The following is a 25,325-nucleotide window of genomic DNA, read 5'->3' as shown; positions in this document are numbered from 1 at the left end:
CCACAGGTACTTGATCAGTCTTGATGGTAGAGTTAAGACACAATTAGACAAATACGGAAATGTTTATTTATCGTAGCCAGTTCTTTTTCAGGCAAACCCTGCCAAAAGTAAAACAATAGTGGTGCGAGACACGCATATTATACCTGATCTCGAATACTTATTGAGTCACTTTGCTGTTATACAAAACATAGTGCTCAATAAACATGCCGTAACCATACCATTCTTAATGATATTATAATACAAACGTAAAGTCTGACTGTTACCTTTTCACGCCTATATCGCTGTGCAACCCGGGATCAAAAATAGGGTAGGTGCCTAGTTGGTACTAGCACCAATGAAATTCACATGCGCAATAGGCTAGTTTCATCATAATTACAGTTCTATAGAAAGATACTTACACTATCTACTTCTAGTCTAAAGATAGGTAGGTACCAAACAGTCTACCGGATATAGCCGCTAATAGGCAAGGTAAAGCAATTTGACTCAGCCTTGCTACTAATTATCAGCCAAATTCAATTATACTGTTATTAGAATTGAGAGACAAGCTAACGCCAGGCGTTTGTTTTGATAATATAATTTATTTGGTTAGCGCTCTTTGCAAATAGGCTGAATACAGCAAATCATAGTCAAGTATTTTGACAGAAAAAAAATACATTTGGTTATTGTTATTATGGTTCGAAATGTAGAATTTGTTTGTGTATAAAGCATTCAGAAAATACATTAACCCTGAGTCTTGAATGGTCAAAGCTTGCCTGAGCTTGCTTACCCAACAGGAAAACATTATTTTAGGTTTTGTCCCTACTATTTTTGGAGGTCTCGTTATCCCATTAATGTTTGAGACTAGTGATGGTACTTAGAGACTCTATTTTTCTAACTTCGTCTCGGAATGTCAGTAAAATTTTAAGGGTTATGTGCCTATGACCCTCAAAAGTTGGCAATTAGAAAAGGAAGACCAGTTTGCAGATGATTATGATTTAAAACTGTCATGCCACGGGCGACCACCACGCACGAGACTCCGTGACTATCACACATAAAATGTAAATGACATTAATAAACGCGCGAAAATACATGATATTGTCTTGTCTACAATGTAAAATGCGCACAGTAAGTTTCTATACAGCCACTGAAACGAACTAATAAGATATTATTAGTGCTGTAACTAGTAATTTGTTGTGTCATGTACTTATTAAGTGTAATAATGTATTGTTCAGTTTCAGACATGATTTATGATTTGTAAACAAGATTTATGAGACACGTGAACCGTTTAGAGTACACAATAATAGGTTTACTGTTCGGTAGGTTTGTCAGAGGAACTTTGAAGTTTCTGAACGTATTCCTGAAGCAATAGCTTTAGTATTACTATACTAAATACCTATTTTAGTGATTTAGATTGGTTTTTATTTATTTTTAGATACTCGGTACCTGTTAAACATAAAAAGTAAGTGAAATTCAGCAAAAATCCTATGCGTTATGTGTTTCTATGACTAGATACTTTATTAGAATAATAGCTGTGAAATAAACTAAATTTTTTTTATGTAGCGTATGTATGGAACTTAATTGTGAGTTCGTGTTAGGAAATGACGAATTAGATACTTTAACTTTTTTATGTTCAGATAATTTATTACTTAGCTAGTAAGTAGGTAGATACAGTAACGTCTTTTTGTTAAATGACAGTATGTAGTAATTACCTATGCGTATTGTTTTTGCTGAACTGTATTATTTCGTACTATATTACTATTAATGTAATGATTTTGAGTCAGTCGTGCCAAGTTTTATGAATTTCTTGGTTGTGTTTCAGGTTTGTATAATATTTTTCTCTTACTTATTTAACAATTATCATATTAAATCCAGAAAATACAAATTAAACATTTTAATTAACACACAAGTAAGCTTTGTTTAAAGGTTTTGTGTGAAATAAAATAGCGATAAGATTATTATCTCCTTATTTATTAAAAGAGCTTGGTATTACATTATACAAAAACTACTTATTATTTTTTTCATATAGAAATACTTAAATATTAAGTTTTAGAGGCAACCTAAAAATTCATCTACTGACTATATGTATGGGCCCTTGCTTAACCAGTGAAACGGTAATATAGGTTTTGTAACTGAATGTAACCGTTACAGTGTAATACAACCATTATGATAGTTGTCATTATGTTGTTATCCCTTGATATAAAGGCATTCTCAGAACAATTTTATTTAATAAACATATGTCAATGAAATCATGCCGACAGATGTCCTTACATTTAAATAAATCACCGCAATTTTCCCAGTTATTAAAACTAATGAATGTAATCTCCAATTGATCCTACTTACGTCATTTGAAAGGCTATAAAGAAGTATGAAAAGTGCCAAAGTTCATCCTAAATACACAATGAAACGAGTCTGGCCTCTTTGGTCTCACCTCGTTTAATTTATGAGATTAGGAAGGAAGGGAGCGAATGGAAAAGGAAAAAGTTCGACCAAAGATATTAAGGCGCGACGTTTGATTTTCGAACAAAGAATTCGAACACGAAAAGTTTGGACGCCATTTCGCCTTATTAGATGGTTATTAGAATTGTAATGAAGCTATGATCATGCAAAATACGGCCTTGTTGATTTTTGGTGGTAGACTCTTTTTGATGTTCATAACAATAAGGCATCTTTATAATTTTATTCCTAAAATGAACCTAAATAAAATTATCGATTTTCCTACCAGCAGATTAATGATCATTATTAATTTTCATTCTTTGTTCCCGCTTTCTGATTAACGATTGCCTATAAAAATGCTCTTTGAAAATTAAAATAACTAATAAAGAAGTGGAATTCGATATAGTACAACCGAGTTCAGCTCTATTGTGCGTTAAATATATATTTTCCAAGTTTGTCTATGATTGTACCACGATTAACTAAAGTATGGACTGAGGACGCACTTATGTCTGATTAGAGTAATATATATAGTGGCGGAGGATGATCAAGATATAGGTAATCCTTTGTTCTATCTCTTAGTAGCCAAACGTGCCCTGTTAGCGTAAGTAGAGTCGGTATAACATAAATTAAATTAATTAATATCTTGTTATTGGCTGTAATGTTACGTCAGTGCTTTGTACGTCATGTATTAAAAAAAAGTTTAAACAGTTTTCCCGCGCGAATTATTAAAAAAAACTTAAGGACGTCACTCGTTTCGTATTTTGCGTCCATATTAAATTTGTATTTGCAAGCGGTGGATTTACCTATATATATAGTTACTTGGAGGTTTTCTTAGATTATTTCAATACAGGATTCTGTTAAAATAACATTTCGGTGGTGGTTGAACTTATTATGTGGTGATTGTTTCAAAGTGCTTGTTTTTGCAATAGATCAAAAATACGAATAAACAAACTACGAATTCAAGAGTTCGAAATTTTTATATCGAAATGTTCGAAAGTTAGTGAAAAGTTACGATTTTCTTAAACAAAACCTGGAACAAGGTACCTAGCTATATTTACATAGATAAATGTCTTATTTTTATGTTATAAAGTCAATTGTAATTTTATTAAATTTAAAAATATATTTTTTTTGCAATTGATTTAATTGTCAAACCTTATGGGGAAGTGGAAAAAGTCAGCCAAATACCCTCTTGTTAGAGAGTGGTTTCTGACATAAAACAACTAAATGAATAAACTATGTTACGTCTTAAAAATACTTAGCCATGGGTCTCTGGGATTGCTTAAACTGATTTAAATTTCCATTTTTTTTAATGAACGAATATTTTGCAGTGCTGTATGGTAGGATGTATGGATGTGAATGAAGCAAACTAACAAGGGAAGTTTGTAAGGGTCGTACCAAGTGGCGTTTTTTGGTCTCTGCCTATCCATATAAGAAGGCGTGATTTTATGTATGTAGGTATATAATTTGCAGTTAATTTGAGTAGCTCGTGGCTTAGTTCACAACAGCCGCGCGGATCGATCTCTGGGGTTAAGCCATGCTTGCCGAGGTTGATTTGTGGATGGGTGACCATCTTATACATATCGAGTTCCTCCGTGTTTCGGAAGGCACGTTAAATTGTGGGTCCCGGCTGTCAATTTCGAAGATCTTTGACAGTCGTTAACAGTAGTTAGAAGCTTGAAAGTCTGACAACCAGTCTTACCGAAGGGTATCGTGTTATCCCAGGTAACTGGGTTACGGAGGTCAGATAGGCAGTCGCTCTATGTAAAACACTGATATTCAGCTGCATCCGGTGAGACTGGAAGCCGACTCCAACATAGCTTGGAAGAAAGGCTAAGCTGATATATATATAATATAATTTGCAGTTAAGATGCAAATATGGCAGTACAAAGCGCGAAAACCACTAAATTCATTTACAATTTTACTATTAACAAATAAGTTAACCGTGGGTCTCTTCTAAATTATTTAAATTTTACTAATCTCATCTCTTTTTATTTGCATGGAACTATATAATTATTTTATTGAACTAAAAAAAACCTAAAAATCACTGTACTACAACTTTTGCATTAACTGCACTTATTATACAATCAACAACATATTAATAATAGTTACAGCTAAATAATGTATTATTTGCAGTCAATATGCAAGTATGGCAGTACATAGCGTGCATGTTCCTTGCATGCGTGGTGTTGTTGCTATGGTTACGTGAGAGGCGCATACGCAAGTTGTTCGCGGGAATACCACACTACCCGCTTTTACCGTTTATTGGCAATGTACACCAGGTCTTCGGGGATGGAAAAGGTTAGTCTATGCATGTTTATTGCACAAAAATGTATGTTATTGTGTTATTTGTAGATATACTATAGATTATCTATGTTACGCAATAAAAATGTCTTTATGTTTATCTAAATTTATGAAAATCTGTGGTTAAATACTTTGCTATAAAGTGCTCACGTAGTCAAATTTCAATGGTGGACTCGTTTTCGGATTTTCCTGATGTTTCCGCTCGATATTTTACAAATCTTAGTAATATATTATTCTCTACCCCGCTTTTCGGAAATGTGCGTTCTGTGTTAAAAAAATGCTTATCCGCTAAGTTATTTATAGATTTGTATGAAAACATTTTGTAATTTTCAGCATTATTCCGCCACCTCGAGCGTATGGCGAAAATATGTGATAGTAATGGTTATGGACGATTTGTACTGTGGATTGGACCGTGTCCTTTATTGAGTGAGTATTTAGTTTTCATAGTGATTCTGTTCTTAATGTATTCTATTTCGGTCACGACGTTCAATTTAATCGAAACTAGCCTACGCTAGTCTTCTGACCGCTTCTATGGCACGTTCGGTAATGTATCCTGCTGATTGACGTCTCGGGCGGGTTCGATTCCCAGCATATTTATTCACACCTCCGGATATAAGAGCGATATTATTTAGGCATGTAGCTTACACTAAAAATCTTCTAAAATTCATCACATAATATGATTATTTTCATCAATCTTTCCAAAAGTTGGAATGAAGATTTTTTTTCGGTTTCAGAATTAAACATTAACTAGTTGTAAATAACTAAGTCCTTATTGTTTTAGCGACCCACGATCCAGATGACGTGAAGCTGATAACAAATGCATTTATTGAGAAGCCGTACATGTACAGTTTCGGGAAGGTGTGGCTCGGAGATGGACTTGTAACCGGACCAGGTAACTATTCCCAACTAGCACACAAGCTGCTTATACAGTCGTTATACAGCCTGATAGTTGCATAAGAGTCGTTCAAATGCTGTACAATTCTCTATAAGTTGTATACTAGCTATTTAAAAAACCCTTTAACAGCTAGGCGGGACAGTAGCCGTTTAGTAGGAAACTAATGACTTATAGTGATATATGAGCATGTAATTGCATCGCTAGACAGCCTAGGGAAGTATAACTGAGTTAATGGAATCTTCTATAACACCGTTAACTGTATAAGGGGACTTTAGGAGATAAAGGAGTTTAAACGGAGTTATGCGTTGCGCTTATAGCGCTCAAGAGCGTAAATAAGCTTTTTGTAATGCCTTAGGTTCTATAACAGATTTTTTTAGGGCTAGTGTATTACTCATCTATAAAAGAGTTGTGTAGGTGTTTAATAGCGCCTTGAGCGTTATATCAGATATTTATATGGCTTCTGTACGGCAAATAGATGTATAAGGTATCATTCGAAACATTTTTACAGCCATGGGGATTACAGAATTATGTTAAGCACCTAAAGCGCTATAACCGAGTAATATACCTTTATACTAAAGCTGAAAATTATTATCATAATATATTTACACAGGTGCAGTGGTGGTTCAGTCTGTCAACTGTTTTTAAAGAATAAATAAAATATAAATAAAATAAAATAAATAAAATAAATAAAATAAATAAAATAAATAAAATAAATAAAATAAATAAAATAAATAAAATAAATAAAATGAATAAAATGAATAAAATGAATAAAATGAATAAAATGAATAAAATGAATAAAATGAATAAAATGAATAAAATGAATAAAATGAATAAAATGAATAAAATGAATAAAATGAATAAAATGAATAAAATGAATAAAATGAATAAAATGAATAAAATGAATAAAATGAATAAAATGAATAAAATGAATAAAATGAATAAAATGAATAAAATGAATAAAATGAATAAAATGAATAAAATGAATAAAATGAATAAAATGAATAAAATGAATAAAATGAATAAAATGAATAAAATGAATAAAATGAATAAAATGAATAAAATGAATAAAATGAATAAAATGAATAAAATGAATAAAATGAATAAAATGAATAAAATGAATAAAATGAATAAAATGAATAAAATGAATAAAATGAATAAAATGAATAAAATGAATAAAATGAATAAAATGAATAAAATGAATAAAATGAATAAAATGAATAAAATGAATAAAATGAATAAAATGAATAAAATGAATAAAATGAATAAAATGAATAAAATGAATAAAATGAATGAAATGAATGAAATGAATGAAATGAATGAAATGAATGAAATGAATGAAATGAATGAAATGAATGAAATGAATGAAATGAATGAAATGAATGAAATGAATAAAATGAATAAAATGAATAAAATGAATAAAATGAATAAAATGAATAAAATGAATAAAATGAATAAAATGAATAAAATGAATAAAATGAATAAAATGAATAAAATGAATAAAATGAATAAAATGAATAAAATGAATAAAATGAATAAAATGAATAAAATGAATAAAATGAATAAAATAAATGAAATAAATAAACTAAATAAAATAAATAAAATATATAAAAAAATGATTTTCAAACTATTTTAATATTCAACGACTGACCCCTAAAAGTACGAGTAAAATGCTGGTGTGCGACCAAAACAGTTATATTGAAGCACTCCTATGCCACAACTGCAAAACCTTGAGGTCTACTACAGCAAACACTAGAGCCTTTGTACAGCTTAAGCCGCTAGAGCAGATGTAACCAACTCTGAGAGCTGCTTGATCGAGACGCCATTATAGCATTTGGTAAACATATTTTTTGAGGTTATTACGATCTTTTGGAGATCATATAAATCTATAGCCTGGTAACGTTAACATAATTAAAATCATTTTTTATTACCTATAACCCTAATTAAATTATCTGTAACCCTCAAAGTCTTATTTATGTTCAAAATACAATTTCCAAATCCACATATCTATATAATTTTTGCATTTAAAACTGAATATTTTGAGGGCGCATGAAAATATTGACGATAATATACATATATATTGACAGCAAACTGGAACTCGCACTTTCATATCACGTACACAAAGAAATAAAAGCGATAGACTACTTGTTATTTTAATAATCCAATCCGTAAAAATAAAATGTCTCCTCATTTGTCACTGATGATTCATTTTAAAAAAATATATTTAGTTTACACCATAATAAACCGACCATATTACTAATTTAGAGCGTTAGCATTTATAACCGTTACACAGTAGCGCTAAAATAAGGTAAAGGTGGTATAATCGCGCTGCAAGAGCTTTTTCGAACGCTCGTGGCGCTAACCACCTCTGTACAACAGCTGGTAAGCGCCACGAAGAGATCTGTAGCCGCTTATAGAAACACTATACTTCTTACTAAGGAGCCTAAGGCGTTATAAAAATCCTTTAACCGGCCATTGTGCAGCTTGTTATAGCGCTTGTGTGCTAGTTGGGTTCCTTCTTCCACGTAATGAATAATAACGTTATTTATGTAGTAAGTTCATAATCTCGAAATTTTGTTGTAACAAGTTAATTGTTTTCGTCGCCTTCGCACGCTTCACGTCACAGCCCAGGGATACGCAAGTTGATCAAACCTAAGACTTACTTTTTGTTACTTAAGCTTTTTGCTATCCTTCAATTAGGGCTTGTTTTTGAGAAATAACATGTAGTGTAGAAGTAGCGTAATCTGGAACAAGGGTAAGAAAATCAAGACCTTATAGAAGCACTTTCTTTTTATTCTTTGCTGTTTGGCTTTATTCAAGCACGCAAAATGATTTGGCGCGTATTATACTAAATTCAAGGTACATAATAATTTCGTATAAATTGTCATGTGTGATCGACCAGTTTGCCACCCCTGCATATTCTAAACTCTACGTGACGTGGCTTACCTGATAATTTACGTAACAGACGGCTTTATTTCCAAAAATTGTTATTCTCAAGCAGAAAATATCACAAAACAATACAGTCTTTATTTTGTTGAAATTAATGATGCTTTTTCATATACTATGCTTTTTTAGTAATGACCTGTGACACGAAATTATACGTAATTATGTCCCATTATCAAAGAGTTTAGTTTAAGTGACATGACAAAACTAAATTTTCTACGAAAATACTTTTTACAAATTATTTTTGAATAGCCTTAGCCCGTCTTGGAGCCTGTTAGGACAAAACGTACCCTGTTGTTCTTCATGAGAAAAATTATTTAAGCTGCTAGATTTCACCTTAAAAGCTATTCAGGCGTGAATGGGTTATAGAAATGCATAGTTAACTAGCAGAGAGAAGTTATTATAATATTATGGACTAGCTTTGCCAACGATTTCATATTTTTATAAGTTTTTTTAGGATTAAAGTTGCAAAACAATCGCGGTTTGTAGACATAATACAAAATTGCTAACGGGTCCTAAACGCGATTAGAGTTTTAAGGTTTACGATACCTAACGGTCGATGCAATTCGACCAATACGTCGGGCAGCAAATAGGTACCATTAAAGATTATACTGTTGCAGCAGTATAGAATATACTGTACGAGTATAGTCGATACCCAATAGATTCGTTGTATATCACAAAGTTTGTATTCTCAGCATCAGTATGGAAGCAGAATATAAAGAAACTATCAGGCACGTTCACCACGTCGGTAGTGGACGGTTACCTGGGCGTGTTCAACGCGCAGGCTTACAAACTTGTGAACAGTCTCAAGAGTGAGGTGGGCAAGGAACCCTTCGATATTATACATAAATACCTCGCTTATACTACCTTGGAGACTATCTGTCGTAAGTATTTTTTATAATTGATATTTTTTCGTCCAGCGTGGTAGAATTAAGGCACGACCCCGCTAGGCTAACGTCTTTTCCCGAAATGAGGGAGCCCAGCAGTGATAAATGCGTTAAACAACTTTTAGATATGCAAGGTTACATCAAAATGTTTCCCTTCAAGTTTGATCAAGTGATAATTATTTGTATCTAGCTGACCCGTGCAGTCTCGTGTCTTAAAGACAATATTACAGAAACAATGAGTCGAATTGGTTGAGTTGTTCTTGAGTTCTGCGCTTAGCAACACATTCGACGCTTAAATTTTATTTGTATACAAGAAGATACACACAAAACTTTTAAAAGTCATTTGTGTGTTGTCTTAGGTTCGAACCATTGACCACTTACATGGGCCACGGATTCTTAGATCACTCAGCTGTCACTCTTTTAAAGTGTTTATTACAATTTCGTCTCCAGAAACCGCTCTAGGCGTATCAAAGATATCGGAAAGTATCGTAACGACAGAGTACTATGACGCGTTCAACCGTTGCCTGGAGCTGCTGATCACACGCGGGTTGAACGCGGCGCTACATCCAGACTTCATATACAATATGACGCCACAGTACAGGGAGATGAAGAAGTGTGTCGCTGTTCTGCATAATGTTTCTGACACTGTGAGTATAATACTTGGTAGAATTAATATTTTAATAAATACATACATACACAATGCCTGTTCCACTTGAAGTTGTAGGAGAGAGAACAGAGTTATAAGGAAATACACCAAACGTTTTGCTATTTATAATGTTAGTTCTATGTTATAGAAGGCAAGCCTATTGGTGTGTTTCCAATGACCGGGCTGTTATTGAGAATATTCTAAGAAAAATTAGATAATAAGACTCGGGGTCCGAACACGGGACCAGCAGTAAGATACAATTCTGACCGCGCCACAGAGGCAACCATTAATTAATTTAGTGTCTTTTTAAATATCAAACAGGTGTTGAAGAAGAGAAAACTTGAAAGGGAGAACATGAAGACCGAAAAACAAAATGAAGACGATGATGGTAAGTAGATGTTTAAGAAAATATTACAAAAACTAACTCGAACTCCCTTTTTAAGGTTCTATACCAAGGGGGTAAAAACAGGAACCCTACTACTAATTTCTTTTCGCGTAAACGTTTGAGCATCAAGTAGTTGGTGGTTTAACTCAGTCGATAAGTTGTTTGAGCCGTCCGAAAGGGTTTGGCATAGCATAACGACTTTTATTTAATTTTAAACAACTGGTACCAACATTTCACGTGCGAATATGCTCAGTTCAAATACATTAAGGGTGGTTTAACCTACGGATCCTTTATCAACCAGTGAGCGTGGCTATGAGTGCCTCGTTAAAAGCTGACTAATATGTTCCTTTCTAGACCCCTCCAAGCCAAAATTCAGGGCATTCCTGGACATGCTGCTGGACCTTCGAGAGCTGGACCCCAGCCTTACGGAGCAGCAGATCAAATCGGAAGTGGACACGATCATAGTGGGAGGCCAAGAGACTGTCGCATCTACTATGTTCTTTTTACTTCTCATGCTGGGCTGCAAGAAACGAGTGCAGGACAAATTGTATGCAGAGTAAGTGTATTATAAACCTTACTGGACCCTAGGGTTATGGTCCTAGACCTTAGGGAGCTGGACTTCAGCCTCATTGAGTAGCAGATCCAGTTGGAAATGGACACGATCATAGTGGACTCTAGATGGATCTCGGTGACAAACAAAAATAAAGGTTTTTGGAGCTTCAGCCTTTCAGTTTTCCCTTCTGGGCCCTCTTTTTGGAATCCATTTTGCGAACACTATTTACTAAGGGCGTAAAAATAAAGAAAAGTTTCCGAGGAATCAAAAATATCCTCCAGTTTTTAAGTCGGTTGTCCAAATTATATTTTTTTTAAGGTTGAAGAGTATATTCGGGGACAGCAAACGGCCCGTCACGAAAGACGATCTGTCTCAGATGAAGTACTTGGAAGCTGTGATCAACGAGACGCTCCGTCTGTACCCACCTGTGCCTGGAGTCATGCGATACGCAGACAAACCTCTGCAAATTAGTAAGTGACTCCAACAGCTCTTTGGTGATATATGTATAAATTTAATTGCAATATGGGTTTTGGGAAGAGTCCCTTGTCTAGCAGTTCCCACTAAATGGGTTAGAAATATGTATTTTGATTAATTTATATTTCTTTTTGCCCACCTGGTAAACAAATAAAAAATATTGGGTAAGTGCGTTTCTTAACGTAATTAGAAAAAAGTTGCATGACATAATTACGTGGCGCACTCTGGTTCACATTACTTCTGCTACTTTGTCCGCATCCTTGTTGAATTATTAAAATAACAGTAAAGAAAATAAGAAAGAATTAAATCTTTGTTTATTAGTCATAACTACTGCTGGAAAAAGGACTGGGGTTTGAGTCCTTTGCTTGAAAACTTTGTTTTTCTTTCAAAAACAGTTAATAGTAATCTACAAAATTTCTATATTTCTCCTAGAATCATTCACAATACCGCAAGGCACATCACTGATCCTAAACTTTTGGGGTGCTGGGAGATCAGTCAATACTTGGGGCAAAGACGCTTCCTTGTACAGACCTGAACGATGGCTGGAGGACCCTCCGCCGGGATACGGGGCTTCCTTCCTACCTTTCAGTTATGGACGAAGAGCTTGTATAGGTGAGTAGAATTCATTTATATTTGTTATTTTTGTATCTATAAAGGTTCTTAAAAAATATATTGAGTCAGTGATGCTTTAGTCGCAGAAACTCTTTACAATCAATGTATAGACATACTTAAATGTGAAAGGAACTATTAAAAACTCTTAATTAATTAATTAATTAGAAAGTTGAAAACATAAAACTGATAAGTTACCTGAGTAGCGCAGTGGTTAAAACCACTAGTGCATCGAGAGATCGCGGGTTCCCACACAGAATAAAATATTTGTCCACAAATTGTTATTTCGGGACAAGTTGGTTCTTACATATTAAAAAGGATCAATACCGCCATATTGGCCGTCAATACATTCAATGTATTGACGTCTATTACAAAGTAACCGACAACAATTACGCGACATTACAATTTATTGTTACAATTGAATATTTTACAATAATTACTATGAATAATTACTTTAATTGCAATAATTACATTAAGCATTAGTGTTTTGTGGTCATTGATCGGGTTTTTTATGCGGAAACCATGATTGTTAAGAAATAATGAATACAGTTAGTAATTAGTCAAAGACTATTTCTATCTTTACGAGTATAACAAAGCAGAATAAGTTTTTTGTTGGGCTGTACAGTCTATAAATGAATTATACAATTAATTGATCTAACATACTACGGCCTAGTATTGTTATTTCGTTTGTAAAGTATCAACGCGATTTCTTTGGTCTTTGTCTATCCCTATGGGAAAAAGGCGTGATTTTATGCATGCATGTATCTATATGGTAACGCGTAACTTGAAGATGGGGAAAGAAGATGTTTTGAAGTCCCTTCTAATCGAACTTTAAAATCAAAAAGAGCTTTCTGTAAACCCACAAATATTGTTTTTCTATGTAAGTTACAGCAATCTATTTTTAACTTTAACGTAGTCGTAGACGTAGTACATAATAATATATAGTTATATACCATAATATTCCTTTGAATATAGTTGGATTTTAAATGTTTTTTTTTTTAAATTTAGTAAGTAAATGTAAATATTTAAAATTATAGTAAAAGTAAAACTTATGCATAATTTAAATAGCTCAGAATATGTTTTGTCTTTCAGGTAAAAAGTACGCGATGTCAATTCTTAAAACAGTAATCGCGCATTGTGTTAGAGAGTTGGAGTTCGTATCTCAAGCTGATAATATGCAGTTGAAGATAGACATAGCACTTCGACCTACTTCGGGACATCTTATACAAGTGAGGGAAAGAAGTAAATAATGGGATATAGTTCTAACAATCAATGTGATATTTTTTAATTTAATTTATTAATAAAATAATGTTAATAATTAAGGGTAATTTTTAACATTATTTTTGTCTCGTAAGGGTTTGTATCGCGTTTAAATTAAAGGTTAAGTTTAATGTTGTTTTTTGGGGCAGAAAGTTATGTGATCCGATATAGTCAGATCTTAACCACGGCTAGCCGTTTGAAACTCGGGACAGTGCAGCAGTGTTACCAATGTAACCGGTGCCGAAACGTCAAACAAACCAAGGTAAAAAAGATGAAAGCCTTAATTCTCTTGCAATCATCGTGGTAGGTACTTTAATAGTTAAGGACGGGGGACGGGGGGGGGGATCCTTTGAGCGCTTTAAACTTAAAAGAAAATGACCAACTGGACATATTAATAAAAATATTATTATATATTCTGAGCAAACGTTTCTTCCTAAGTAATATAGACAACGATTTTTATTAAGAGTTGAAAGCTTCAGAAAAAACTTTGAAAATTAACTTCTTTTGTACGCCTTGTTAGGTAGACTGAAGTTTTCTTGAGTGAAACTTTTCATTTAGACTGGAAGTTTGAACGTTTCAAGCAGAAACAATTAAGTACTAAGTGTTCTTGGTATTATACTGACGTGTGGAGAAGTTGCTTTTAATACTTTTATCTTTATAAGGATGGAACAAAATGAGTGTTCTGGTACAGTCTTTTACGAACTACGGTGGTAATTTTATAAGAGCAGACAATTTTATTAATACTACTTCTTGAACACATAGAACTTTTGGATAACATGTGACAGGCAGGGCACGTGTTTTCTTTCTTTATTTCCTTTGTACAAGCACAGCTAGTGTTATACGACGTTTAATTGAGTAAAGGAAAGAGTATAAGGTATTTTTTTTTAATAATTTAAATACGAGTAGAATCTTAATCATTATATTTTAACATAATCATATTTAATGCATAATTACAATCAATTCAACTACCCTTATAAACTTTAGAATAATCTAGTTCTGAATAGTTCAACTCATGTTTAAATAGCCGATCTAAGAGTAGTATAAGCAGAATAGATTCCTCTAGTAATAGTCATCAAACAAGTGAAACTCAACATGGCGATACCACCAGCAGACATCGTCATGGTCTTCTGCGAACTTTGCAGAATCATCAAGACCAATTTCATATTCGTTTTGTCAAAATTCTCCCACTTGCAATCATATACTGCCTGCTCAAAGATCACACTGGCATCCATTACCCTCTGGCCGGTAAAACAGTCCATAGCAACTTGCATAAAAGCAAATGGCATTTGCAAATACGTGTTTTCTAATTTCCCTAGTAATTCTGCGATTAATCCAAGTACAAGTAAGAAGAATCCCATCGCTATGGACCCTCGAAACACCTCTTCTACATTCTTGAACATATTTATAACCAATGCGTGTCTTCGTATGATTTCTTTTAGTCTTTTCTCTACATACTTATTGATAGTTATTTTATTTTTTACGTTAATATGTCTCTCTTTTGCTTCTTCAATGCAGTCAGGCCATATTTCAATAATTTCTTTGCTTAAAGCCAGCATTTGACATTCGGTGTAACCGGCTATGACGATCAGGTATGGTGATACGCAAGCTGGTACGTAGCATATGAAGAAAACGCCTGCTGCCATCATAGCACAGGCTATCTCGTAGTTTGGTGTTTCAAACATTGGCTCTAGTCCTAAAAAAATATTAAGACGATATTTACATTGGTTCAGTTTTCGTTTGATGGTAGTGCATTTTAATGTCATCATAGGATTTTAACGTGATAGACCTTCTCCAGTAAGTAAAAGAAATTGAGAGTTTTAAGATTCTGTCAAATGCTTTGGTAAAAAACAACTTTTAAATCAATATACCTTTAAGAACTTAGAACACTGATGCAGAATAATCATAGCATTAAAACATTTCTTTAAATCGTTTACCTATTATAACAAAGTAGTTTTCAGGTAGGTTTCGTCCAGGCATAATAACAGGTTTCAAGAGATACAGTACTCCATTGCAAACGAGCACCATCCAGTAGATAATGGCACGTTTCTTCACCATCCTCAAAGATTTCAGCAAATTGGTGTGGAATCTAGTGCCTGGTGTTATCTGTGCGTCAATTGCCAAGTAGTCATCCGCTATTTCTTTAATTTTCTCACTGAAATATTTAGGCGTAAAAGAAAACACAAGAACATATTATTATTTCTCAGTAATAATTAGCTTTTCTTCATTTCGTTATTTGTTTTGTTCTTTTCGTACTGTGGATCTTTCTAGACCACACTTGTTTCTCCCTCTAATTTGTTGCCCTTCCTTCTCCTACACGACCCACAAAAGGAACCTACAAATTGTTTATCATCTGGTAGCCTTAATAGCAACACAACAATGACTTTTTGAAGTTATATGTGTATTAGAAAAAAATATCACTTGTTGTGAAGGAAAACATCGTGATGTAACCCTGCATGCCTGAGGGTTCTTTAGTACAGTTCTTGAAAGTATGTGTCCCCTCCTAGTGCGCATTTAGCGAGCGTGCTGGCCTCAAAGTCTAAACCTTTCCTCATTATAGGAGACCCTTGCCCAGCAATGGGACGTTATTGGGTTACATTATTTTTAATACTTACTTATCAAATTACTTACACATAGAAAATCATATAAAACAGCTTCAACGGGCCAATTTCGCTGGATATACCGAGTGACAAAACAACCATGGCTGCGACCAGGTCCCCGGTCTGTTGGCAGCGGATGAACACGAACCATGTCATAGAGATCAGGTACACGTAGAAATAACATGTTCCTGTCACCAGCGTCAAAATGTAGTAGTAGAATGGAATACCTGAGAGACAAATATATGTTTTCAATACATAGCTGGGGTTAAAAACAGAATAAAAGTTATGGCGATACTGCTTGGATAGAATACATTAGGTTGTTCGTCATAATGAGCAGTAAGGGATTGAAAATTAAGATTATTTGGTTAGAATATGCTTTGTTTTATAAGAGCTTTGTATTTGGAATCTAATATAGTTTGTTTTGATATTTTTGTTTCACAAAACCTATTTTACAAGGTCGGTCGGTCACATATATTGTCACTATTTTTTATGAGATTTTACTATTTGACATATTATGAATTTTGCCTACTTACCTTTATCATATTTGTTGTCGATATTAAGAGTGAGCACTCTTAAGCCGACGGCTACATTCCACAACATGGTTTTTAGATCACAGTGATTCAAACTAAACTTACGGGCTTGTTCCCACATATTTATAGACCTAAATTATATTATTAACCAGCTGCCCAAAGTGGCCCACTTTTCTTTAAACACAGAATGTATTAAAATAAGAAAGAGACTGATAGACTGAAAGTTTGTGGCGTAAAAACGTAGGTTTTGAATAGATCATGACGATAACTATGTATCACAAGGGTAAATATTAATCAACTCGATTTGTAATGACGAGGTTAATGCATAATGTATTGAACGTATATAGTAATTTTGTCGTTTACGCCATGTACAATGTACACGATACTAACTTGCAAGAGGTCTTACATAAATTTTTCCAAATGCAACTGTATGCTATTCAGAAAACTCTAGTTAGAGTCAGAGAAATATTCTCTATAGTAATAAAAGTATTTTTTTACTAGTGTGTACCGCACGCAGGTCCTCAACTTTTTAACTCTAGACAATCTCTGAGAAATTCGTAATAAACTTCTGAAAATACTTTTTGGTCGACTATCTCTTTGGGCGGCCGCCCCAGGATTCGAAACCGAGACCTCTACGCTGCGCTGCAGTGTATAGACTACTAACCGTGCCACAGAGGCAGCCTAATGAGAGCTAACGAGCATACAAATCAGTTTTACCATTAGTATTATACCAAAACATTCAGTTAACTCCCGAATCCAATTTGGCTGGAGCTCAAAAGCTGAAAGTAAAAGAATTTAATTAGTGCTAGATGAGAGCTGTACAAACTAGTGTTAGCAAACACCATCGATGTTCCGATTAAATCTATGTTTGTGAGCGAACCGATGCAATCGAATGTTTGCCTGATCGATGCGTTATTAGAGGGAACGGGAACGCGCACATGAAAGTGCCGGAATGAGGTTTTACGAATAAAGGAATATGAAAAGGCTTGTTTGTAAGCTCTGTCGATTTTTTTTCGGAATTTTTAATTGGCTACTATTAACAACGAAAATTCCATTTTATGGCCCAACGTGGCATTACTTTTTAAGTTCTGAAACTATGTATGTGCGTGCTAACTAATTAAAAACCGTTCAGCTATTGACATAATTTATTAACCAATGAAAAAACCTTTATTTAAATGAAGGCTAAATTAACATATTCTACATATTTATTAAACCTAGGTACTCTAATCATCGCTAATTTTAATGAAATCATGTGTCACTCCTCTCCCCTAACATTTGTTGTTTATACCATAGACCTAAGTGCAGTATAAGAAGTGTAAATTCCCCTCATGATAGTCATAGCGCAAGTGAAGCTCAGCATAGCTAGACCACCAGCAGACAGCGTCAACGTCTTCTGAGAGTTCTGCAGCATCACCAACACCATCTTCCTATTAGTCTTGTCAAAGTTCTCCCATTGGCAATCGTATACTGCTTGCTCTAACACGATACTAGCATCCATCACCCTCTGGCCGGTGAAACAGTCCATAAGGACCTGCATACACGCGAATGGAGTTTGCAAATACGTGTTCTCTAGTTTTCCTAGCAATTCTGATAATAGACCAAGGATTAGTAAAACAAATCCCATAGCTATAGCGCCTCTAAATACTTCTTCGACTCCCCTGAACAAAGTTCCCATAACCGCGTGACGTCGAATGATTTCCTTCAGACGTAGCCCTACTTGTTCGTTAATCGCTTTTTTGTTGTTAGCTTCGTAGACGTCAATATTGTCAATTCCCATTTCAGCTTCGACATGTTTGACGGAATCTGGCCATAATTCGATGAGTTCTTCGCTTAGAGCTAAGAGTTGTGCTTCAGTGTATCCGGCCATGACTATGAGATATGTTGTTACGCACGCTGGCACGTAGCAGATGACGTAGACTCCCGCAGACATTAAAGCGAAGGCTATTTCGTAGTTTGGTGATTCGAACATTGGCTCTAAACCTGGAACAAACTTCTGATTGAATATACAATTATATACGGTTATACGTCATAAGATATAGATGTTTCACATTATTTATTGTGCAGGGAGACTCATATGTTGTGGAGTACTCGACAAGCTTACAAACTACGCCACAAATTGCAGTCAGCCTTGTTACATTTCGATCAGCGTTGGAACCATGCTTCAGTCCTTAAGTCAGTGCGTAATAATCCTACAAAAAAGCACATTATAATCTATAATTTTACCGTAAATAACGAAGTAATTCTCTGGTAGATTCCTTCCAGGGAGTACAAGAGGTTTAGTGAGATAAAGGACCCCGTTGCCAACGATCACGGTCCAGTAGATCATGGCTCGTTTCTTGATCAGCTTGAGCGTCTTCTGCTGGTTGGTGTGGAACCGAGTCCCCGGAACTGTCTCTGCGTCGTATTCCAAGTAGTTGTCGCCTATTTCTCTGATCTTTTCGCTACAAGCGGTTAGAAATAGTTAGTATTTTAATTATTTTGTCCATTGAAGGGTTATGTATTTTTATAACTAATTATTATTTATTCGATTTGTATTGAAAACTTTGTCAAAATCGATTTATTTGGATCTAGCTATGGCACTCCCTTTTTTTGCTTAAAATTAGTGATTATAACGTCAATATACATGAATAGGCTAAAAAATCAGCAAAGCTATAAGTTTACAACTTACATATAAAAAAACATGCAAGCCAATTTAGCAGGTCCTATTTCACCAGTGATACCTAACGAGAGTACCACCATGGCAGCAACGAGGTCTCCGGTCTGAGGGCAGAGGACGAACACGCACCATGCCATACTGATCACGAACACGTAGATGAAGCAGGCGGTCGTCACTATAGTTATTATGTAGTAGTAGAATGGTATACCTGGAGAATAAACGGTAATATCAATATAGTTAAGCCTTTAACCTTATGTCAATTTGCATCATTTTGGACGAGCCATCTCAAGAGTGATTTAGAAATTTATCTGGAGATATAATTATAAAATGGCGGAGACGCTTACTTAAAAAGTAGTTTATGTCTGAGCTTTACGTTATTTATCGATCTTTTCAAAAGCTAGAGATTGCGATAATTTAATTAAGAAGTCTATTTAAAATCTATGTCTATTGAATTATTATTGTTGAAAGAAGTTATTGTTGCAAAATTAATTAAAACAATTAAGAAACAAAATACAATTTACCTTCCTTGTACCTGTTGTCAATGTTCAGCGTGAGGACACGCAATATGGCAGCCACGTTCCACATCATGGTCGGCAGATCACAGTGCTCTGAACCAAACTTACTTAATTGCTCCCACATCTTTGACGACTATGCCTTTATTCTGATGAAAAAATTATTTTAGACGACTGGGGCACTGTAGAAACAAGAAAAATAATACAAGAAATAATGCTTGCTTTGTAAAATAAAACATGGATTTAGAAATTTACTGTAACAGCTTACCGGGGTAAAAAATATTCTACCAATAATGTTTTAAGTAGTGTAGACCGCTGTTTCACTCAGAAAGCCGAAATTTGATCTAGAATATTTGAACAAGGTGACTAAGTGACCTAGAGCTAATTATGATGTAATTTTAATTAACTTCAAAGAGTGAAGATGACGGTAAATGCATGTTGGGCTACATAATTATGTCGTTAACACTATTTGAGGTGTCATAATATCAGAAGCAGGTGGTACATTTCTGAATTTTCACAAATGCAGTAATTATAGGTTTGAAATTTATTTGAAATAGCGTTTGTTTTATTAACTTCTTAGTTTTTTTTTTTAGATAGAGCGAAATAAATAAATGCTAATTTATACGCGTAATCGAATTGATATCTGACTTGTTACAAGCTGTTCTTATTTGTGTTATTTCCTTGGGCACTATGTCTTAGAATATTAAAATCAATATTTCTTCAAACTAGTTGTTTGGTGAATAGGAAAGAGTCAAATGTATTTAATTACTCTCTGGGAGTCTCCGTTTTCCAGAAAATAGGATGAATTTGAAAGAGTGGAGAGTCGGTATTATCATATTTATTAATAGGAAGCAAAGTTAAAATGACATTAGGATTTACTTCAAGATAGATTTCACTTATAATTAACTGCAGATCTTAAAGCAGCATACGCAGAATAAACACCTTTCGCAATCGACATGAAGCAATTAAAACTCAACATGGTCATGCCACCGGCCGACAAAGACATAATCTTCTGAGAATTCTGCATCATAACATGAACTAACTTCATATTCGTTCTATCAAAATTCTCCCATTGACATTCGTACACTGCTTGTTCGAACACCACACTGGCATCCATTACCCTCTGACCGGTAAAACAATCCATAGCAACTTGGACGAAAGCAAACGGCATCTGCAAATACGTGTTTTCTAGCTTCCCTAATAGTTCTGCTAGTAGTCCTAGCACTAGCAACACGAATCCTAAGGCTACTGCACCCCTAAACACATGTTCTACTTGGTCAAACAAATCTATTAATAAAGCATGCCTTATAATTATTTCTTTTAAGTTTCTTTTCACGAGTTTATTGATAACTGCTTTTGTATTTTCTTCGGCTCTATCTGTTGACATTTCTTCTTCTGCTTGTTTTAAAGCATCAGGCCATACTTTGAGCACTTCTTCGCTTAGGGCCAGCATTTGGCTTTCTGTGTAACCAGCTATGACGATAAAGTAAGCTGTCACGTTGGCTGGGACGTAGCAGATGATGAATACACCAGCAATCATCATGAAGTAAGCAATCTCGTAGTTTGGTGTTTCAAACATTGGTTCCAAACCTATTTTAAAAAGAAAATATAAAGTTAAGATTTTTTGGATATATACCGTTTTTGCTACTAACGAGAGCAAAGAAATATAGTCATCAAAAGCTAAAAGGGGTATGTAAAAGAAAAACCTACTAACATTCTCACTGGCGAATTGATGATTTTAGTTTTCATGAACATTTTAAATGCCTTGAGCTTCATGCGGGTATTGTATAGAAGTGATGCAATGCAAATTCTTTTAAGAGTCATAATTTTCATAGGTTTGCAGCATTGTTCGCATTTTTTTTCAGCTAATTAATCCTTACCGTAAATAACATAATGGTTTTCCGGTAGATTTCTTCCAGGTAGAATAACAGGCTTCAGAAGGTACAAGACGCCATTACCAACAATCACCATCCAGTACATCATAGCTCTTATCTTCACCTTCCTCATCGTCTTCTGCAGGTTGATGTGGAACCTACTGCCTGGCACAACCAGGGCATCGCAGGACAGATACCCATCTGCGATCTTGTTGATTTTACTCCTGTCAAGAAGACATTTCCGAAGTTAGACAAGCTGAGTAAGTAATTATATTTTTTTTAATTTACGCGATATATAGAAATACCCCTGGACTCATGTTCTTGGTAGGTAGAGATATTGCTAAATAACGAGCATGTCACCAAACTCAAAGTATTGAAAACCCCAAAGACCCCAATATCACTAGTAATAATACCACAGCATTCGCGGACAAGAATACAAACCGGACGCTTTTCTCTTTGGATAAAATAAGTGCAAAAATAGGTCATTGGAAGAAACACGCTTTTTTACTTACGTTTGAAGAAACATATAAATGAGCTTAATATTCCCTATCTGGCTTGTGATGCCAAGTGATAGCACCACCATGGCTGCGACCAGGTCACCCGTCTCGGTGCACCGCCAGAACACGAACCAAGTCATGGAGAACATGTACACGTAGAAGTGACATGTGACGGTAACTGCTGTGATGATGTAGTAGTAGAATGGAATACCTGTGGGGACGACAGGAGTGAAAATAGTAAAGAGTTTCTGAAGCCACAAATGGGTTTTTTTTCATTAGGATGATTTATTCATGATTCCATATTGTTTTAAACTCATAAAGTATTATAGAAAATATTGGGACTTGCATGTGTTGAGTTGTGTTAACTTGCACTTTCTCATGGTGTTTGAGAGTTCTTAAAGTTCTGAATATGTAATGCCCTTTACTCCGCTTTATAACAATGTATACTTAATAATATTCCCAGTTTCTGAGGCACATTTAGCGGTAGTTTATTTATTCAAAATGTCATGTTCATATGAGCTTATAGGCTATTGAATAGATAAATTGACGCTAATATATTTCAGGAACCGGGGTATTAATCCTTTTCGTTTCATCCTGACGAGAGGTTCATTGTTTTTTATTGAGTTGTAGGGTTTTTAAGTATTTTCTTACCTAGTTTATAATTGTGGTCTATATTTATGCAGATGACTCTCAGTAACATGGAGACGTTCAGCAGCATAGTCGGAAAGTCACAGTACTCCAGGCTAAACTTGCGTACTTTTTGTAATATGGCTGACATCATTACTTGCATCTTTATACCTTAATGTTATTATAACAATTATTTTTCTTGGATAGAAAATGAGGTTGGGGAATTGTACATATCAAAATTTAAAACTGCGTTTTGATAAGTTTCATTTTATTCTCTTGGAATGTACAGCAATAGCTCTTTCTGGAGCTTTTCAATCTTAATTTATTGATGTAAAAATGTCATGGCCGCTTTCATACAGGGACGTCCCATTCTGCATTGTATATATTTATAAAAACTCAATATCAGAACTATAATTATTATTTAAACTATAACTTCGTAAACAAAAGGCACACGACAGCGTGTCCGCCAAGTTTCTTGAAAACGAAGATACTGACATCTATCTAATCATACTTGATCAGTTACAAATAACTTGAAAGTATTTAAAAACCTCAGTAATGTGAAATTGATGAAATTTAATATTCAACTTCCAACAAGAACTTCTTAACTCCTCAGAAATCCAACGCTGTTAATCTATAATAACTTCTTTTTCAAACCAATGCGTTTTTTTAAACAGTATCTTTTCTATCTTTCCCAAAAGATAAATCTCACTATTCTAGCAGAATAAATTCAGGTATCCTGCTTCAGTTCCACGAATGAAAAGTATAATGTATGTGGGTACTTGGTCAATGCCAGGCGGCATTGCACCGTGAGTGCCACTATTTATTCGCGGGACGTGTCAACAACTCAACACCTCCGCGAGCGTGATTATACGGTAATGTTTGTCGATCCGGTTTGATTCTTGCATGGAACTAATATTTGTATGGTAGATAGTTTTTAACTTGGCCGTATATTTTATTTATGTAAGGTCTGCGTTTCGTATTGAATTATAATAATAATAAAAACTCTTTATTGTACACAATGTATCAGTATAAATAAAAACTATCATCTTAGGCTAGATACAATTCCAATGTACAATCGGCGGCCTTATCGCACAAGGCAATATTATTGTATAGGAATGAAAATGTTAAGCTTTTCTTCTAATCTTATTGCTTATATGTTTAGTTCGCTATCATCTCACCAATTCAGTTAAACATCTTTAAAATTGCACATTATGAGGATGGAAACTTTAAATATTTATTACTTAATTAGCTACTCGACCAGGCTTTGTCCGGTTTAACTTTCAAACAAAAGCTAGCAACTTAAATTAAACCTTCTTTGAGAATCGCTCTATTTTTTAATGATTATCGCATGAAAATCAAATATGTAGTAGTTTCTGTATATTATTAAAAAATAAACAGATCATTCATTGCCGTGGCTTTTTTTTAAAAAAAGTATAATAATTAACTAACTTTAAATCTAAATTTGGACAACCCGGCTACCCGTATCCCAAAGGACTCATATGATTGCAAAATAAACGGTATAACAATGGCGAATTCAGCTAAACCGTGTTTGTTTTCTTAATAGAGATTGTAGTGTTTGTGTTATCGATCTAGCGGCTAGACTGGTTTTGTTTAGGAATTTTGGAGGTCTGTGACAGCATCCCGACAGATCCCACGGGATCTGTTTCAAACAAGAAGTATATCTTTTATCTAGGTATAGGTTTAATATGAGTTTAAAACCTGACTATTAATTATGAATAAAATATTGATTTTGTGTTTTGTACATTAACCGACTCCAAAGAAGGAGGAGGGTCTCAATCAGACTTTTTTTTAGTATCTAAGTTGAAGTTACAGGTTTTTTTGTTGGAATAGAACCTTATTGCTATTTGTAAATACAAAGATACAGAAGATCTACGTGTAGTAGGTAACAAAACGAAACGTTGGAAAAGGTTGTGGATTTAAAAAAATAAATATGCCTCCACTATTCTTTTTAATGCATAATAATGTGTAGTTATATTCTCATAACATTTCTTTGCAGAGTTGTTCTAGAAACATACACAAAAATATCCTTAATGTTGCTCTTGATGTTTTTACGTCCATTTTCTCTGTTTTTTGTACTTAACATAATTTTATCACATTCTCACGAAAAATGCTCCTTGGAACTTTACCCAGTGGTTTCTCCTTACATATCCTTTGTAGCATAATGTAGCAATATGTTGTTGTTTTTTCAAAGAAAATATGGGTCCATTTGATTACGTATTTAGTTTTGAGATACTCTAGAGTAGGTAAATTAGGTAAATTAGGTTTATTTGTTAGACTATCTTGGTATTTCGTAAAATAATTGTTGTGCAATTCTGGCCTGGTAGTATTGTCAAGTTTCGACTACTGTGTAGCCGTACTCTCTATTTATTTCCCCTGATCAAAAGCAACTAGGTAATAAAGCAAAAAAAAAATATTTTTATTACCGTCCCACTGTTGGGCAAGGGTGTCCTCCCAAACGCGGGAGGGGGTTAGGCCTTGAGTCCGTCACGCTGGCTAAGTACGGGTTGGGGACTTCAAATAGATTATATTTTAGTATAATTATACTAGGACCTTAAAACTTTTTGGGGTAATGCTAAAGTTAAAGTCCGCGACACAAGAGCAATTCTTAGTGCGAGAGTTGTCAAAAAAATGAATAAAAAAAAAAAAAAT

General features: G+C 34.3%; 4 protein-coding genes across 6 annotated transcripts; 1 reads left to right on the top strand and 3 right to left on the bottom strand.

The window, feature by feature from the left end:
- The first annotated feature begins 1,681 nt into the window (after positions 1-1,681).
- LOC142979295 (cytochrome P450 4C1-like) lies at positions 1,682-13,660 on the top strand. Of its 3 annotated transcripts, none has more exons than XM_076124140.1 (11): positions 1,682-1,798; positions 4,546-4,710; positions 5,047-5,139; positions 5,495-5,605; positions 9,244-9,432; positions 9,886-10,082; positions 10,403-10,469; positions 10,821-11,022; positions 11,338-11,489; positions 11,926-12,105; positions 13,195-13,660. In XM_076124140.1, the coding sequence occupies exons 2-11, from the start codon at positions 4,551-4,553 to the stop codon at positions 13,350-13,352; spliced, it is 1,509 nt and encodes a 502-aa protein (XP_075980255.1). In that variant the 5' UTR covers positions 1,682-1,798; positions 4,546-4,550; the 3' UTR covers positions 13,353-13,660. The 3 variants fall into 3 exon arrangements, with proteins under 3 accessions (XP_075980255.1, XP_075980254.1, XP_075980256.1); XM_076124139.1 differs by lacking the exon at positions 1,682-1,798 and adding an exon at positions 2,964-3,013; XM_076124141.1 differs by lacking the exon at positions 1,682-1,798 and adding an exon at positions 3,314-3,452.
- Positions 13,661-14,378: 718 nt separating this feature from the next.
- LOC142979358 (uncharacterized) lies at positions 14,379-16,610 on the bottom strand. The gene is made up of 4 exons (XM_076124223.1): positions 16,493-16,610; positions 15,991-16,186; positions 15,297-15,514; positions 14,379-15,055 (listed from the first exon to the last, which is right to left on the bottom strand). The coding sequence occupies exons 1-4, from the start codon at positions 16,608-16,610 to the stop codon at positions 14,379-14,381; spliced, it is 1,209 nt and encodes a 402-aa protein (XP_075980338.1).
- A 1,018-nt stretch (positions 16,611-17,628) lies between these two features.
- On the bottom strand, positions 17,629-19,938 carry LOC142979316 (uncharacterized). The gene is made up of 5 exons (XM_076124165.1): positions 19,926-19,938; positions 19,667-19,839; positions 19,158-19,353; positions 18,713-18,930; positions 17,629-18,469 (listed from the first exon to the last, which is right to left on the bottom strand). Exons 2-5 carry the CDS (start codon positions 19,782-19,784, stop codon positions 17,772-17,774), a joined length of 1,230 nt encoding a protein of 409 aa, XP_075980280.1. The 5' UTR covers positions 19,785-19,839; positions 19,926-19,938; the 3' UTR covers positions 17,629-17,771.
- Positions 19,939-20,549: 611 nt separating this feature from the next.
- On the bottom strand, positions 20,550-22,806 carry LOC142979627 (uncharacterized). Its single transcript, XM_076124660.1, has 4 exons — positions 22,680-22,806; positions 22,044-22,239; positions 21,538-21,755; positions 20,550-21,247 (listed from the first exon to the last, which is right to left on the bottom strand). The coding sequence occupies exons 1-4, from the start codon at positions 22,804-22,806 to the stop codon at positions 20,550-20,552; spliced, it is 1,239 nt and encodes a 412-aa protein (XP_075980775.1).
- Between the last annotated feature and the right edge of the window lie 2,519 nt (positions 22,807-25,325).

The sequence above is a fragment of the Anticarsia gemmatalis genome, chromosome 16 (genome assembly GCF_050436995.1).
Source record: "Anticarsia gemmatalis isolate Benzon Research Colony breed Stoneville strain chromosome 16, ilAntGemm2 primary, whole genome shotgun sequence".
Taxonomy (NCBI): Eukaryota; Metazoa; Arthropoda; class Insecta; order Lepidoptera; family Erebidae; genus Anticarsia; species Anticarsia gemmatalis.
This window is presented reverse-complemented; position numbering and strand designations above follow the sequence as displayed.